This window comes from Neomonachus schauinslandi, chromosome X (genome assembly GCF_002201575.2).
Source record: "Neomonachus schauinslandi chromosome X, ASM220157v2, whole genome shotgun sequence".
NCBI lineage: Eukaryota > Metazoa > Chordata > Mammalia > Carnivora > Phocidae > Neomonachus > Neomonachus schauinslandi.
Window position 1 is genome coordinate 119,319,015 of NC_058419.1, and position 13,012 is coordinate 119,332,026.

A 13,012-nucleotide genomic window follows, 5' to 3' on the forward strand; every position below is an offset into this window, starting at 1 on the left:
ACACTCACTTCATTTTTTGACTGTCTTCATTTTCTTTCATTAGGCCGTAAAGGATGAGGTAGTCATAGTCCGTCAATGGGATGAAGCGAAACTATGTAGGAATAGGAGAGAGCGGGGTACCAACTCTACAAACCAGGCTGTTCTTCTGTGCCTTACGTAATTTCCCTTCTCATTCTACCTTTCCTGCTCCCTAAATACTTGGGACCATTATGGACACACTAGATAGTAGGTAAATCAATCGACTCTCGTCATTTGGGGTAGTTAAGGTCTATAAAGTTGCCAGGAACACTGAATTGGCCAATACTGAACCATTGCTCTTTGGGGAAATAGCCACACATACGCACACACATACGACCCCTCACCTAGATTACATAATCGTAAATCTCGCAAGCAAGTCATCCTGGTAGATTCTGTTGTCTTTGTTTTATGAAAGAGAAAAGGGGGTTCCAGAGCTTCTTGCACCACGCTGTGCTGTCCCTGTTGTCTCCATCCTTGGATTATAGAAGAGCTGAAGCAGGAAGGCTAAGCGTGTCCTTGGTCAACCTCAGCTGGGTGCTAGTAGGGTGACTCATGTGTTTTTCGTGCTCTGAGCATGTCTGAAACGAACACAAAGAGGCCACAAGTATTGATTTGGGGTTACAAATTAATTTTTGAGTTGGAGTGAGTAGGCAAATCACAAATACAGAATCTGTAAATAATGAAGCTACACTGTAGAATTTGTGTGGGGGGGGTCCCTGTTAAAAGCAGAGCTGGGAGTGCCGGCAAATACCTTTTTTATGTCTTTTGGCTGGCTCCTTTTCACCCCTTCAGAGACTTGTCAGAGAATTCTTGTCTGACCCATAAAATGGACCCTACTCTCAGCCATGTTCAATCGCATTACCCTGTTTAATTTCCTCTAGGCACTTGTCGTGATCCAGAATTTTTATTTATTTCTTGACTTGTTCAGCCTGTTCCCCTGTGCTCAGATGTAAACTCTGTGATAATGGGAACTTTGTCTCTCTTGGACGTCCTTCATGCCCAGCACTTGGAATGCTGTCTGAGATGCCCTGGGAACCCAGTTGCTATTATTCGAATGAATAAATGAATAGATTGATGAACGAATCAATAGTTGTATGTAGGTCTTTCACAGTGAAGGCCGCAAGTGTTTTATAAGAGTAGACTTGAGCTTGCATGACATTGGCTGTGTCGCTTGCAGCCTCAGATAAGGCATCAGGGCCTAAAAAGTAGGATAATTACATCTGAAAGAAGAAAGAAATTCTGCCAGAATTGGGATTGGGACTAACTTGAGAAGAATTACTTTAGAGTATTTTGCAAAGAGATAAAGTTAGTACTAAGGACTAGAAACAATGATTTGGTTGGGGGGCGGGGGATGACGCGTTTCAGGATGAGAAAGGAAGTTGTAACTCCAGACGGAGAGAGGTTGTGTGCTGAGCACATGGGTGAGGCAAGAACAGAGATGAAGTCAAAGTAACTGAGTTTCTTCTCATATGAGGAACCGAGGTGACATTTGCACGTGAGTATAATTGAGATGAGAAAAAAAGCTAGCAGTGAGAAGCCTGGAATGGGAAGAGGCCTAATTTTAAGCTCTATTTTGTCCTGCAATGTCAAGGGCGCTGAAGGATGCGTGCCCTATTTCCCAGTGCGGTACAGAGGTGGGATCCAGTAGTCACCTACCACCGGGCCATCATTTCTAATTATCCCCATCCCACTCTTGTCTTTAGGGTAGGGACGAAGAAGGTGGAAGTAGCGGTCTATGAAAGGAGGTTTGGGGGCTATTTCTTTCATCCTTGGATTGGCTCTATTCAAAGCACTTCCATTAGCCTTAGTGATTCTGAATCAAAAGATGTGAATCTGAAATTGAAAGCTAAAATCGTAACTAGGAGCTGCCAGCTTCCAAACCAAACCTGGGAACTAGAAACACCTGAACACACTGCTAGCAACCAATAAACCCTGCCATATTTGGATTAATAGCCCATAGAAGAAGTGAAGTCCAATCAAATCATTAACTCCTTTTAAGTGACTTATAAAACAGCAAAACTGTGGAAAACTTCTTTGTAGTGGAAGAATTTTAGAAATATAGGATAGCATTCAACTTATTTTATTGTACCTTTTGGAATATAAGAATGCTACAGTTACAAAAATTTGGAAGCTTCATCAAAGTATAAAAAGAGATTCAACTTTCCTGGTTTCAAAGGAAAGTCAATTCTGTGTTTTTTAAAAGATCTGAGGAAAATACTTGGCCAAAAATGAACAGATCATGTTTCCAAATTTCTGGGAATTTATATTTTGGGGCCATGGTGGTTGTGGTATCAGCTTTCTCAAAACATATTGGCTCAACAAAGTAGATTTTGGTCTACTTTTTTTGTAAAACAAATCTATCCATCATAAATATCAAATGGCCAGAATTGGGATTAAGTGGAACCCCATGTTATGATGGCAACTGGGACACTTTTCCTACCATAGAGTAACTCAAGTCCCAGTGATCTTCAGAGTGAAATGGATCCCAAACTCAATCGTAGTCTATTAACAAAGCTACTTCTTAATACAGACAATACCATCTCAGATTTGTCTATGACTTCACGGTGTTACTTATTTCCTCATATAGTATTCCACGTATCTACCACAATAATCCCACATGGCTGAGACAGCAGATATTATTCACCTCATTTTACAAAATAGGAGAACTTAGAAATGGACATTTTCCTTGATTTTCCCAACATCATCCTCCTGCAAGTGTGTAGAGCTAGTACTCCACACCACATTTCATGGCACCTACTCTAGAGCTACTGGTGGGGTTGGGTCAGGTTTACTCAAAGCCAGAGTAGCATTCAGCACAGAATATGTTAGCAACCACATCAGAACCCGAGGACTTCATGATACGGTCAAATGATTTTCGACAAAAGTGCTAAGACACTTCAGTTGTCTTCCAATTGTCTCTTCCATCAGTGGTGCTTAGACAACGGGCTGTCCATTAATAAAAAGACACAGTTGGACCCTACTTTGCACTGTACACAAAACTTAACTCAAAATGGCTCACAGACCTAAAGGTAAGAGGTAAAACTTCTAGAGGAACGCGGAGGTGTAAATCTCCACGACCTTGGATGAGGTTGCTTAGCTATGACATCAAAAGCACAAATGACAATAGAAAAATAGGTAAATTGGACTCTGTCAAAATTAAAAACTTTCGTACTTCAAAAGGCATCATCAAGGGGCGCCTGGCTGGCTCAGTCGTAAGAGCGTGCGACTCTCGATCTCAGGGTCGTGAGTTCGAGCCCCACGTGGGGTGTAGAGATTACTTAAATAAATAAAACTTAAAAAAACAAACAAACCCAAAGGGCATCACCCAGAAAATGAAAAGACTTGGGAGAGATACCTCATTTCATACAACAGCCAAAGCTCCCTGCCCTTACGGAGCTTGCATCCCATTAGATTTACCTTGATTGTATACTCAAGTACGGTTTCACTCTTAGGGCTCATTCTGGAAGATACTTTTCAAATGTAAGGTGCCGCTTTCCAGAAATTTTACTTTCTCCATCCTAATGTGCCCTGGTTTCTATATGATTCCATCCTTTTCACAGCTCGGTTGTAGTCTGTTATTAAATTCAGTTTGAGGTCAAAGGGAAAGACAAATTTCTTGAGAGTAGTGGCTTTTTGAGTAAATATTTTCATGGATAGCTAAGTTTAATTGGGGGTCCTCAAGGGAGAACTAGAAATGACAACATAAAAGTAATGGTAAGAGAAATTGAGCCCAGTGATGAACTTCCTTGAAATATTAGCCTGAATTCCACATTCTGTACTGGTCCATCAAAATGCATCTTATAATTTTTTTCTTTTGTTCATTAAACATTCAGCCAACATGTCTGCGTGCTAATCTGACATAGGACCTGATCTTGGGGTTTGCTGCAGATGGCCAGTGACCATTATCTTCTCAATGAGAAGATGTCTTGAGTAGTCTCTCTGCTGTGTCTTATAATGATCAGGAATAAAACTCAAGGAATCTTGGCCTCTGGAAACAGGACATGATATCTCTGAAAAGCCATCGCTGGATTTTTATCCTGAACTTCTGACCCTACTTCCAGTCTGTCTCATTCAGAGAGAATGGAATTACTCCAGTTAAATAAAGTATCCCAAATCAAAAGGGCTTAATGACTGAGCCATGTCTCCTCCCTGAGATATGCTAGAGTAATCAATGATGCTATTGTCATTCTCTGTAACACTGCAACTTCTGTGCTGTGTTAAAATCATAAAACTCCTGCATGCTCTCTCCATTTCCCACAGCTGTGATTTCTGGGTCTCTGTTTGCGAATAAGCATTTCAGAATTGTCATGAGGTGGAGGAAATAGCATGTGCAGAGTATTTCCCAAGCCCAGTTGCCGAGAATGAGCTAATTGTCACCCTCCCTTGCATATCATGAGTCTTAAAAACTTCAAATACAAGCCATCCTATAATGATCTACCTTTCCTGGAGAATGGCATGTGTTCACTGTAGAACCTCGGGAAGTATACCAGAAGTAAAATTATAAATTATGTCCTAAGATTAATAAAACAGTCAACCATCCTTTTTCTTTTTTGATGTTTTCATAGCGATGAAAGACAAAGTCGATGTCTGTATTTAAAAGAAAAGTTAAGTAAATGTGATATAATCTTGCTACCTTGCTTCTGGAAAATTTGTTCAATGGGTATCGATAGTAATCTATTCTCCATAAAGGAATAATATTGTTTTATTTTTAACTTACTTTTTTGTTTAATAGGCCAAAATTATACTTTCTTTCAAGATATAAAAGCAGGAATCACAAATATATTTCAGGCGTCGATTTCCCACTAACTGGTAATAGCTACATATATGTTGGGTTAAGGAAGATTCTGAGGCCGAGTATGGCTTAGTAGAAAAGACTGCTACCTTTGGATAACAGTGTTCTCCAAGGATGCAAGATAGGGAGTGGACATGTAAGTCCTATATTTTCCATCTCTGTATAATTGGAAGAAGAGTTAACATTTAAAGTATCCTTTTTAGTGATTACCAGAAACATAGTAGTCTACATTAAAGAGCATGTAACTGAAAACAAAGGCCAAGTAAACCCTTACTATTCTATCTATCCTGTAGGTCAATGCATCACGTCAAGAAGCCAAACTGATGGAGGAGTGTGATCTTCTCATTGAGATCATTCAGCAGAGACGACAGATTATTGGAACCAAGATCAAAGAAGGGAAGGTATGATTTCTAGGGTAGATTTCATATTTTCTACCTGGAGAAAACATCATACTCCCATGCACTTCAATAGCTTAGGAAATATCGAATACCCCCCTTTTCTATATTTTCTGTAATTTCCTCTTAAGTCTTTAAGACGGAGCTCAAAGGCCCCTGGTTGGCCACTTTTATCTCCACCCATTTCTTTGTATTATCACCATTTCCTATGCACATCTGTAATAAAAGGATTACATTACCTCTCCTCCATTACTGAACTCCAGGGGGCAGCATGGAGCCCTGGTCTATTATAGCCATTGTTTTCATCTTTCTTCTCTGTGAGAAGGTGGGTTCCCCAGAGGAGGAGTTCATTTCATATTTATCGCTATATCCAGCAATTAACACAGTATTAAATAAATGTTTCAATGAATCAGACTTTATATAGAAATTGCAAAGTATTTTCCCGTGCCCTTGAGCGAATTCAGACAGGTATAATTTCATGGTGGCAAAACTGCTGTAGTTTCACTGTATCATAGATCCCTTTGTGGATATATTAATTCTTTTCTAATATTTGTATCTTTAAAATTCCTATGGTTTTTATTGAAATACTTGGGATCCATTTTATTTTGCTCATTTCTCTGCCACCCTCAAAAGGTAATTTTGTAAATATTTAAAAAATAGAAACATTCATTCAAGATCCAATAAATTCATGAGGTTCTATTATTACATATGCTCATAACCATGCTTTAATGAAATATGTATAATTAAATTAGCAACTATTAAGTGGTACACAGAGGTTCCAATAGCTAATATATGTGCGCTTCTCTGTTTTCTACCATATTTAAAAGGTACTTTCAATACTGTATAATGTTTTAGATTACTTTGCCTATGTAAGTTGAAAAATATTTATGCATGTAAATTGTGATGGTGATCAGAAAAGTTAAAGTCAAATCAAATCAAATAGCTCTGGAAGCTGTTATAGTGAATTAACAAATTAATATGAAATCATTCCCTGGCCAAGAACTCAAATGTACTGAGAAGCGACTTTTCCCCACGTACAAATTGTACAACTTCGAAGAGCACTGGAATCCTCACAGGACATTTTTCTTCTTCCATTGTCATGCACCACATGTGTACATCTCTTAATACCTGACCTCTCGCAGGTCCTCAGATATACGATTGCCTGAAATACAGCTGCAATTCATTAATATGCGTGTGGGAGGGAATTTGTTGCCTTTACATGGTACAGGGATCAGCTCTCGATACTCATATTAGTTTCTTATCGCTGCTGTAACAAATTACCACAGACTGGGTGGCTTAAAACAACACAGATTTAGTTTCTGACCTTCCGGAGGTCAGGAGTCCAAAATCAGTCTCACTGGGCTGAAAGTCAAGGTTTCAGCAGTGCTGTTTCTTTCCGGAGGCTCTAGGGCAGAATCTATTTGTTGCCTTTTCTGGCTTTTAGAGGCCACCTGCACTCCTTGGCTCCTGGTTTCTTTATCACATCACTCCGACCTTTGCTTCCCTCCTCAGATCTCTTTCTCTGGCACAGTTCTCTCTGGTTCTCTCTTCTAAGGACCCTTCTAATTACACTGGGGTCACCCAGATCATCCAGGATAAGACCCCCCTCTCTCAAGGTCCTTGCCTTAATCACATCTGCAACATCCCTTTTATCATGTAAAGCGCCATCGTTTAAAAACTCCTGGGAGTAGGATGGGAGCATCTTGGAGGGGCATGGTTATTCAGCCTGGCCAGCATGCCTTTCCCTTGCTTAACTTCCCAGCATGAGGGTTTCTCTCATGAGCTCGATCAAAGTAGTGAAGGGGTGTCGCAGTTCCGGCCGTCGTCATGCATGGGGTTCGTGCTTTGGTGCACCCAGTCCACCCCGAATACGTGTCAGTGACAAGAGAACATGGTGAAATAGGAAAGCAAAGACACCCAGCTGGACCCAAAACAAGATAAAGGTCTCCATGGGCCGGAAATGGGACAAACCTGCAAAGCTACAGTTGCAGCTAAAACACGGGAGTGGGACTTGGTCTGGAAGAGACCAAAGCAGCGACACCTTCCACTCCAATGGATAAAGAGTTCTTGAAGCCCTGGGATAAAGGGGCTAGAAGTGCTCCAGATGGTATGAGGGACTAAAATCAGGCTTGTTGGTCAATGCCACGGGCCGCATAAGGCTTCTCAGTTCATTAAAAGGCACCAAAAAAAGATTATTGCCAACCTCTATCCCGGGTCATAGTTTTTAGTGATTTCGGGCCTGGGAGTCTGGAACAAGTCTGTTGTTGGGCTGGAGCCTGGATTTGCACTATTTCTGATACCTGCTCAAAAGAGAAGCCTCAGAAATGCAGAGGATCCCTGAATGAGGACCCCCAAGTGTGAGGGAGTTGAGGAAAACTGATGGTAATACCAGTAGGTGGAGGGGATGGGAGGGGGCTAAGCAAAGAGAAAATGATTATGAATGACTTCTTCCCTTTAAACCTGAAACTCAAACCGCAGTGCTGAAGCATATAAAGAAATCTCGCATTTCTGAAAATATAGCCCGCAAAATCAACAAAGACGTTATCTCACCCCAGGTGAAATTCATTTTATGGGAAAATATAGAAAAGATGTTTAAAGCGATAAGTGAAGGGATAACTTCTATTTTAAAAGAGCAAAAACTTGTGAAGCCACAAAAAGGGTATAAGATCAGAAAGAAAGAAATGTGAAAATAACAGATTAGCAGTTTGGGAGGTAAAATGTAGACATTGAAGCTATAAAGACTACTCAGCCGCAGGGGGGATTTGGAAACTGAGTTTTAGCCTCCACATAGGAGATGCTATTCTGCACATAATATGAAATTCGAGCCATATTTCATGCCATATACAAAAATTAAATCGTTTTAAACGGATATTCCTAATGTGAAAGACAAAATGATAAAACTTCTAGAAGAAAATGTGAGAGGAAATCTCGATGAACCTTGAGTTGGGCAAAGATTGTTCATATACAATGTTAAAAACATCAAAGAAATATTTACAAATTAAACAGATAATTGTATTACATCAAAAGTAAAAACTTCTCTCTAAAAGGCACTGTTAAGAGAATGTAAAGACAAGCCACAGGTTGGAGACAAATATGTATAAATTATTTATCTGAATAGAAAAATATTCGTACGCAGGTATATAACAAATTCTCAAAACTCATTAGCAAGGAAACAAACAATACCTTTACCAGATGGATAAAAGATTTGAATAGGTACTTTACCAAGGAAGGCATGTGGATGGCAAATGAGCACATGAGAAGATGTTCAAAATCATTAGTTGTTAAGAAAAGTCAGTAAGGGAAATTAGAACCTCAAGGAGATACCCTACTTACCTAGTAGAACAGTTAAAATGAAAAAGATGGACCATACCAAGCGTTGTTGAGAACGTGGAGGAACTAGAACTCTCATATGCAGTTTATAAGAATAAAACGGCATTTTGGAAAACTGACAGTTCCTTAAGTAGTTATACATACACCATGCTAGGTGTTTGCCAGAGAATTGAAAGCATGTGTCCCTATAGGACACATACATGAATTTTCATGGGAATGGCAAGGGTAATAGCCCCAAACTGGAAATGACCCAAATGTCTATCAGCAGATGAATGAATAAACAATTTGTGGCGCAGCCATACAATGAAATACTATATTCAGCAACAAAAAAGAACGAGCTATTGATACATGCAACAACACGGATGAATCTCAATAAATTAGGGTGAGTGAAAGAAGCCAGACAGAAAATAGTATATACTGCATGAACACATTCATATGGAAGTTTAGAAATAACACTTTTTTTTTTTAATGTTTTATTTATTTATTCATGAGAGTCAGAGAGAGAGAGAGAGGCAGAGGGAGGAGCAGGCTTCCCGCCTAGCAGGGAACCTGATGCGGGACTCGATCCCAGAACCCTGGGATCATGACCTGAGCTGAAGGCAGACGCTCAACCGTCTGAGCCACCCAGGCGCCCCGAAATAACACTTTCTAATAATCTACGGTGACAGAAGACAAATCAGTGGTTGCTTAGGGATGAGTGACAGGGAGTGGGGTGGGGGACGGGATGAATTACCAAGGGCAGGAGGAAAATGGAGGCAAGATCTATGTGTCCATTATCTTATGGGTTTACACATATTTGCAAACTTACCAAATTTGCACTTTAAGTATATACAGTTTGTTGTATGTTAATTATATCTCAATAAAGCTGTTTATAAGACAATTGTATATTTATGTACTGGAACAGCCTTCAAAAGTTAAAATTGATGAACTCGGGTGACATGCATTCATATGGACAAATCGCAAACATATAAACAAGCTTTACAATGCTTTGCGTGGAGTGAGACTTGTTATATAAAATTCGATAAACTACAGAAGAATCCCATACAATGTTTAGGCACGCATACATACTTGGGAGTGATCCAGCCTGAATTCAAAAAGGTGTTTTCCTCTGGAGAAGGGCTTGAATGAAATTAGGGAGGGACACACAGGGCTTCCATGCTATCAATAATATTTTACTTCCTTTTCAGAAATCTTTTACACTAATATGATGGAGATATTGAGATTTGGTAAAGCTGGGACTGGGCACGGGGAAGTGGATCATATTACTTTAAAAATCGTCTGTGTGTCTGAAGTTTATCACTTTTTAAAAAGTACACACTTGGCTCGGGGACATTATCTCAGAAGGCAGTCTTAGAAAGCAAACATTGCTTGGGAAAGATGAGGCCCAGTTTGGCTTTCTCTTGAGTTACTGCTTTGGCAACATCACCAAAGACTAGTGGAATCCCTAAGCTCGGAATTCACGGTGACTGAGTCCCTGGCCAGGGCACGTGGTGCCAGAGATACACTTTGAGGAAGAGAAGAGCGTGAGTACCAACGCGCTGGGAAACCGAGGTGCTGGGCAGGGAGGGCCAAGTATGGACTTGGTGCCCCATGAGGGTGCCCAGGGTGGTGTCTGGGCGGTCTTGAGGACGCTGAATCCAGAGAAGGGGCAGGGGGGCTCTCTCACCGGCACTTGGAAGTGGGGAGCTGGAGGAAGAACCGGCAGGACCGCGGGGATCACGGTGGTGACGTGACTTCGGCCGCCATGGGTCTCTGGTGTGGATCCCGAGGCCGTTAGACCTGGTGGAAACAGACTCACCGCAAATCCTCTGGCTGAGGGCTTGCCAGCTAGGCAGGGTTGGGACCCACTGGTACGTACTGGTAATGCTTGCTCTCAGACCATTGTGCAGCCTAGGAAATAAATAGCTCGGTGGCCTTTCTCCTCGGAGGGACTGGAGAGTCTCAAGCCACGAGACTCCCTGGGAAGGAAGTGTCTTATCTCTTCAGTAGGAGGAGATAAATTTCATGTCAACACAGCAAAAGCTGGCAGCAAACTCCAGACTGAGGAAATTAGGTGTTTTATGTTCAGACACGGATGGGTGGTAGAACGCTGCAGCCACAGAGAAAAAGGGTCCCTTCTCTTCACGGCTTTTAAGTGTACTCCAGATCTCCAAAATTTAAGATCAGTAACTGGACTATGTAGTCGGGCTTTTCTAGAGCCTTACAGAAACGCCAAGTCAGGCCCCATTGGCAATGCAGAGACCAGTGATAACTGAGGATCAGTTGTTAGGACGGAACAGTTTTGGGGTGGGGATCCTACAATACATATAAAAGCACATACATTAAAAGCATTTAAACTGCATTTAAAGAAAAACGAAGCGCTGCATTTTAGAGCACGTGTAAGGTATAATAAACAGCAGATAAATTGGTATGTATAGGCCTGTGTCCTCACCGAAAGCAGATTCAACCGGCAGGCTATTTCCATGATGAGCATAGAGCGAATTCCTGAAATTACAACGTGCAAGCAACACTTCCCAAAGGCAAAGAAGAACGGGGCCCACTTGGAAAAATGTCCCCTGTGGCAGTAACACTTAACGTATAAAGAATCTTCTTACGTGTCAGTACCCAGTGTTTCTTTTCAAAAATCAGATTTTATTCGTCTTGTCAGATTTTTAAAATAGTATATAAAAAAGAGTTTTCTAAGGACGAAATTAGTATTTTGCTAAATGCTCGGTGTCTGATTCTGAAGTGTTGTAGCAAGTAGGACAGTGTTTCCCGAAGTGTGGTTCAGATCAGGGCCGTTCGATCCGAATCACTTAAGTTGGCAAACTTTTTCGGTAAAGGGCCAGATAATAAATATTGTAGGCTTTGCCGTACAGTTTCTGTTGCAACAGTTCACCTCTGCCCAATGTTGTAGTGTGAGCCATAGATGATTCATAAATGAATGAACGTGGCGGTGTGCCAATAAAACTTTATGTACACAGATCGGTGTGTGCTGGATATGGCATACAGACCATAGTTTGTGAACACCTGATTCAGAGTAGTGTTCCTCTTTTCTTTCTCTTTTTTTTTTTTTTAACTGAAGCCCACAGTAAAAAAATAGGGAGGACATGAAGCCCAGCATGCGCGTGTGCAGGCACACACACGGCAGGTTTTTGCAAAACCGAATTTGCCTTCTGTATCAGGAATGCACTCTGCTACTCTCTTTTCTCCTCTCCTCTTCCCTTCTATTTTGTTTGTAAGTGCTAGTTCTGACCATACTACTGACCCATCACCTGCGGCTCATTGCCTGTTGGAATGCAGATTCGTACTGCTCTGTCAATAACAGCTTTTTAGGGAGGATATTGGAGAGGGGGCCCAAACATTTACAGTTTCTCTTTTCAAAAGATTCCTGCTGATTCTTGTGCACACCATTTTGAAAAGCTCCGATCTGGCATGTCAGATGGAATTGTACACTTGAACTAAAATTAAAATTATGCCAACAATTGTTTTCGGTAAAGCATTCCTATGTTTTCTCATTTTGGCTTCCTTCAACTTAATGCATGAGTTAGGGTTGTTGTTTGGTTTTGTTTTTTATCTTTTCCGCTTAATGCCACTTTTAATTTCCAGTATCATGATAGAAGAAAAGAAAGAAGAAAATAGAGTTCAAGCATTGTTGCATTTGTAGTCTGTGGGATGGATCACTGATAGACGAAAAGGCTAAGTGACTGACACAGAGTTGTTCTAAAGGAGTATTTTGACCTTATGTTTCTTTTGTTGGAATTGTATTAAACATCTTTAATTCCGTCGTGTGCTTAAATATTTCGTTCACTTGGATTGTTGGGGACTCCAAGTTATTTTCCTTCCTCTGATGGATGAATTGGACTCTAAGCCTTTCTCAGCTTTACCTCTGGATGTAACTGTGTTAGACACTAAATTCAATTTGGTGTAAAAGAAGTGTTATTTCATTCAACTAATGAACACGGTTAATCTGCTGTGGATGGTCACCGTAATTATAATGAGTTACGTCTTTTACCGGGCTTAATCTCCTACGCCGTTTGCTCCAAGGTCTTGGCACTTCATTCTCTCTTAACTCTCTCTCTTGCCCGAAGTCTTGCCGCTGCTGCCTCTCAGTGCAGCATGAATTTCCTTTGTTTGCTGCAGTACGACATAGCTGGAATCAGATGTTCCTTAGAGGCCTCGAGTTCTGACATCTCCTTCCTTCCTTTTCTTCGATTAAAGTTGCATGGGGATGCTAATGATGACTTGGAGAAAGAAGGAATTTCTTGGAGTTAGCAGGAATTCTGGAGGGGGCCGGAGCCAGCCTTGTCTGTAAGACAGATTAACTGGCCTCCTCCCTACCCTTTCACCCAGGGCTGTTTTCCATTCCGGAATGATCCTGAGGCCGGCCAAGACCTGTCCCGGGCTGTGTGGATGGGGCACTGGGCGCCCAGCAATTCCAATTAGCAGTCTAATTTTGACTTGGCTTCTGGCCAGAGGGCTTCATCTCACAGCACAT

At 41.1% G+C, this 13,012-nt stretch overlaps 1 protein-coding gene across 2 annotated transcripts in view; it reads left to right on the forward strand.

Moving 5' to 3' along the window:
- Positions 1–13,012, forward strand: part of MID1 (midline 1) — a 114,523-nt gene that overhangs the window by 66,545 nt on the left and 34,966 nt on the right. For both annotated transcript variants that reach the window (XM_021684091.2, XM_021684100.2), the window contains one exon: positions 5,104–5,211. In XM_021684091.2, the coding sequence (XP_021539766.1) occupies positions 5,104–5,211 (108 nt within the window). The remainder of the gene's footprint in view (positions 1–5,103; positions 5,212–13,012) is intronic.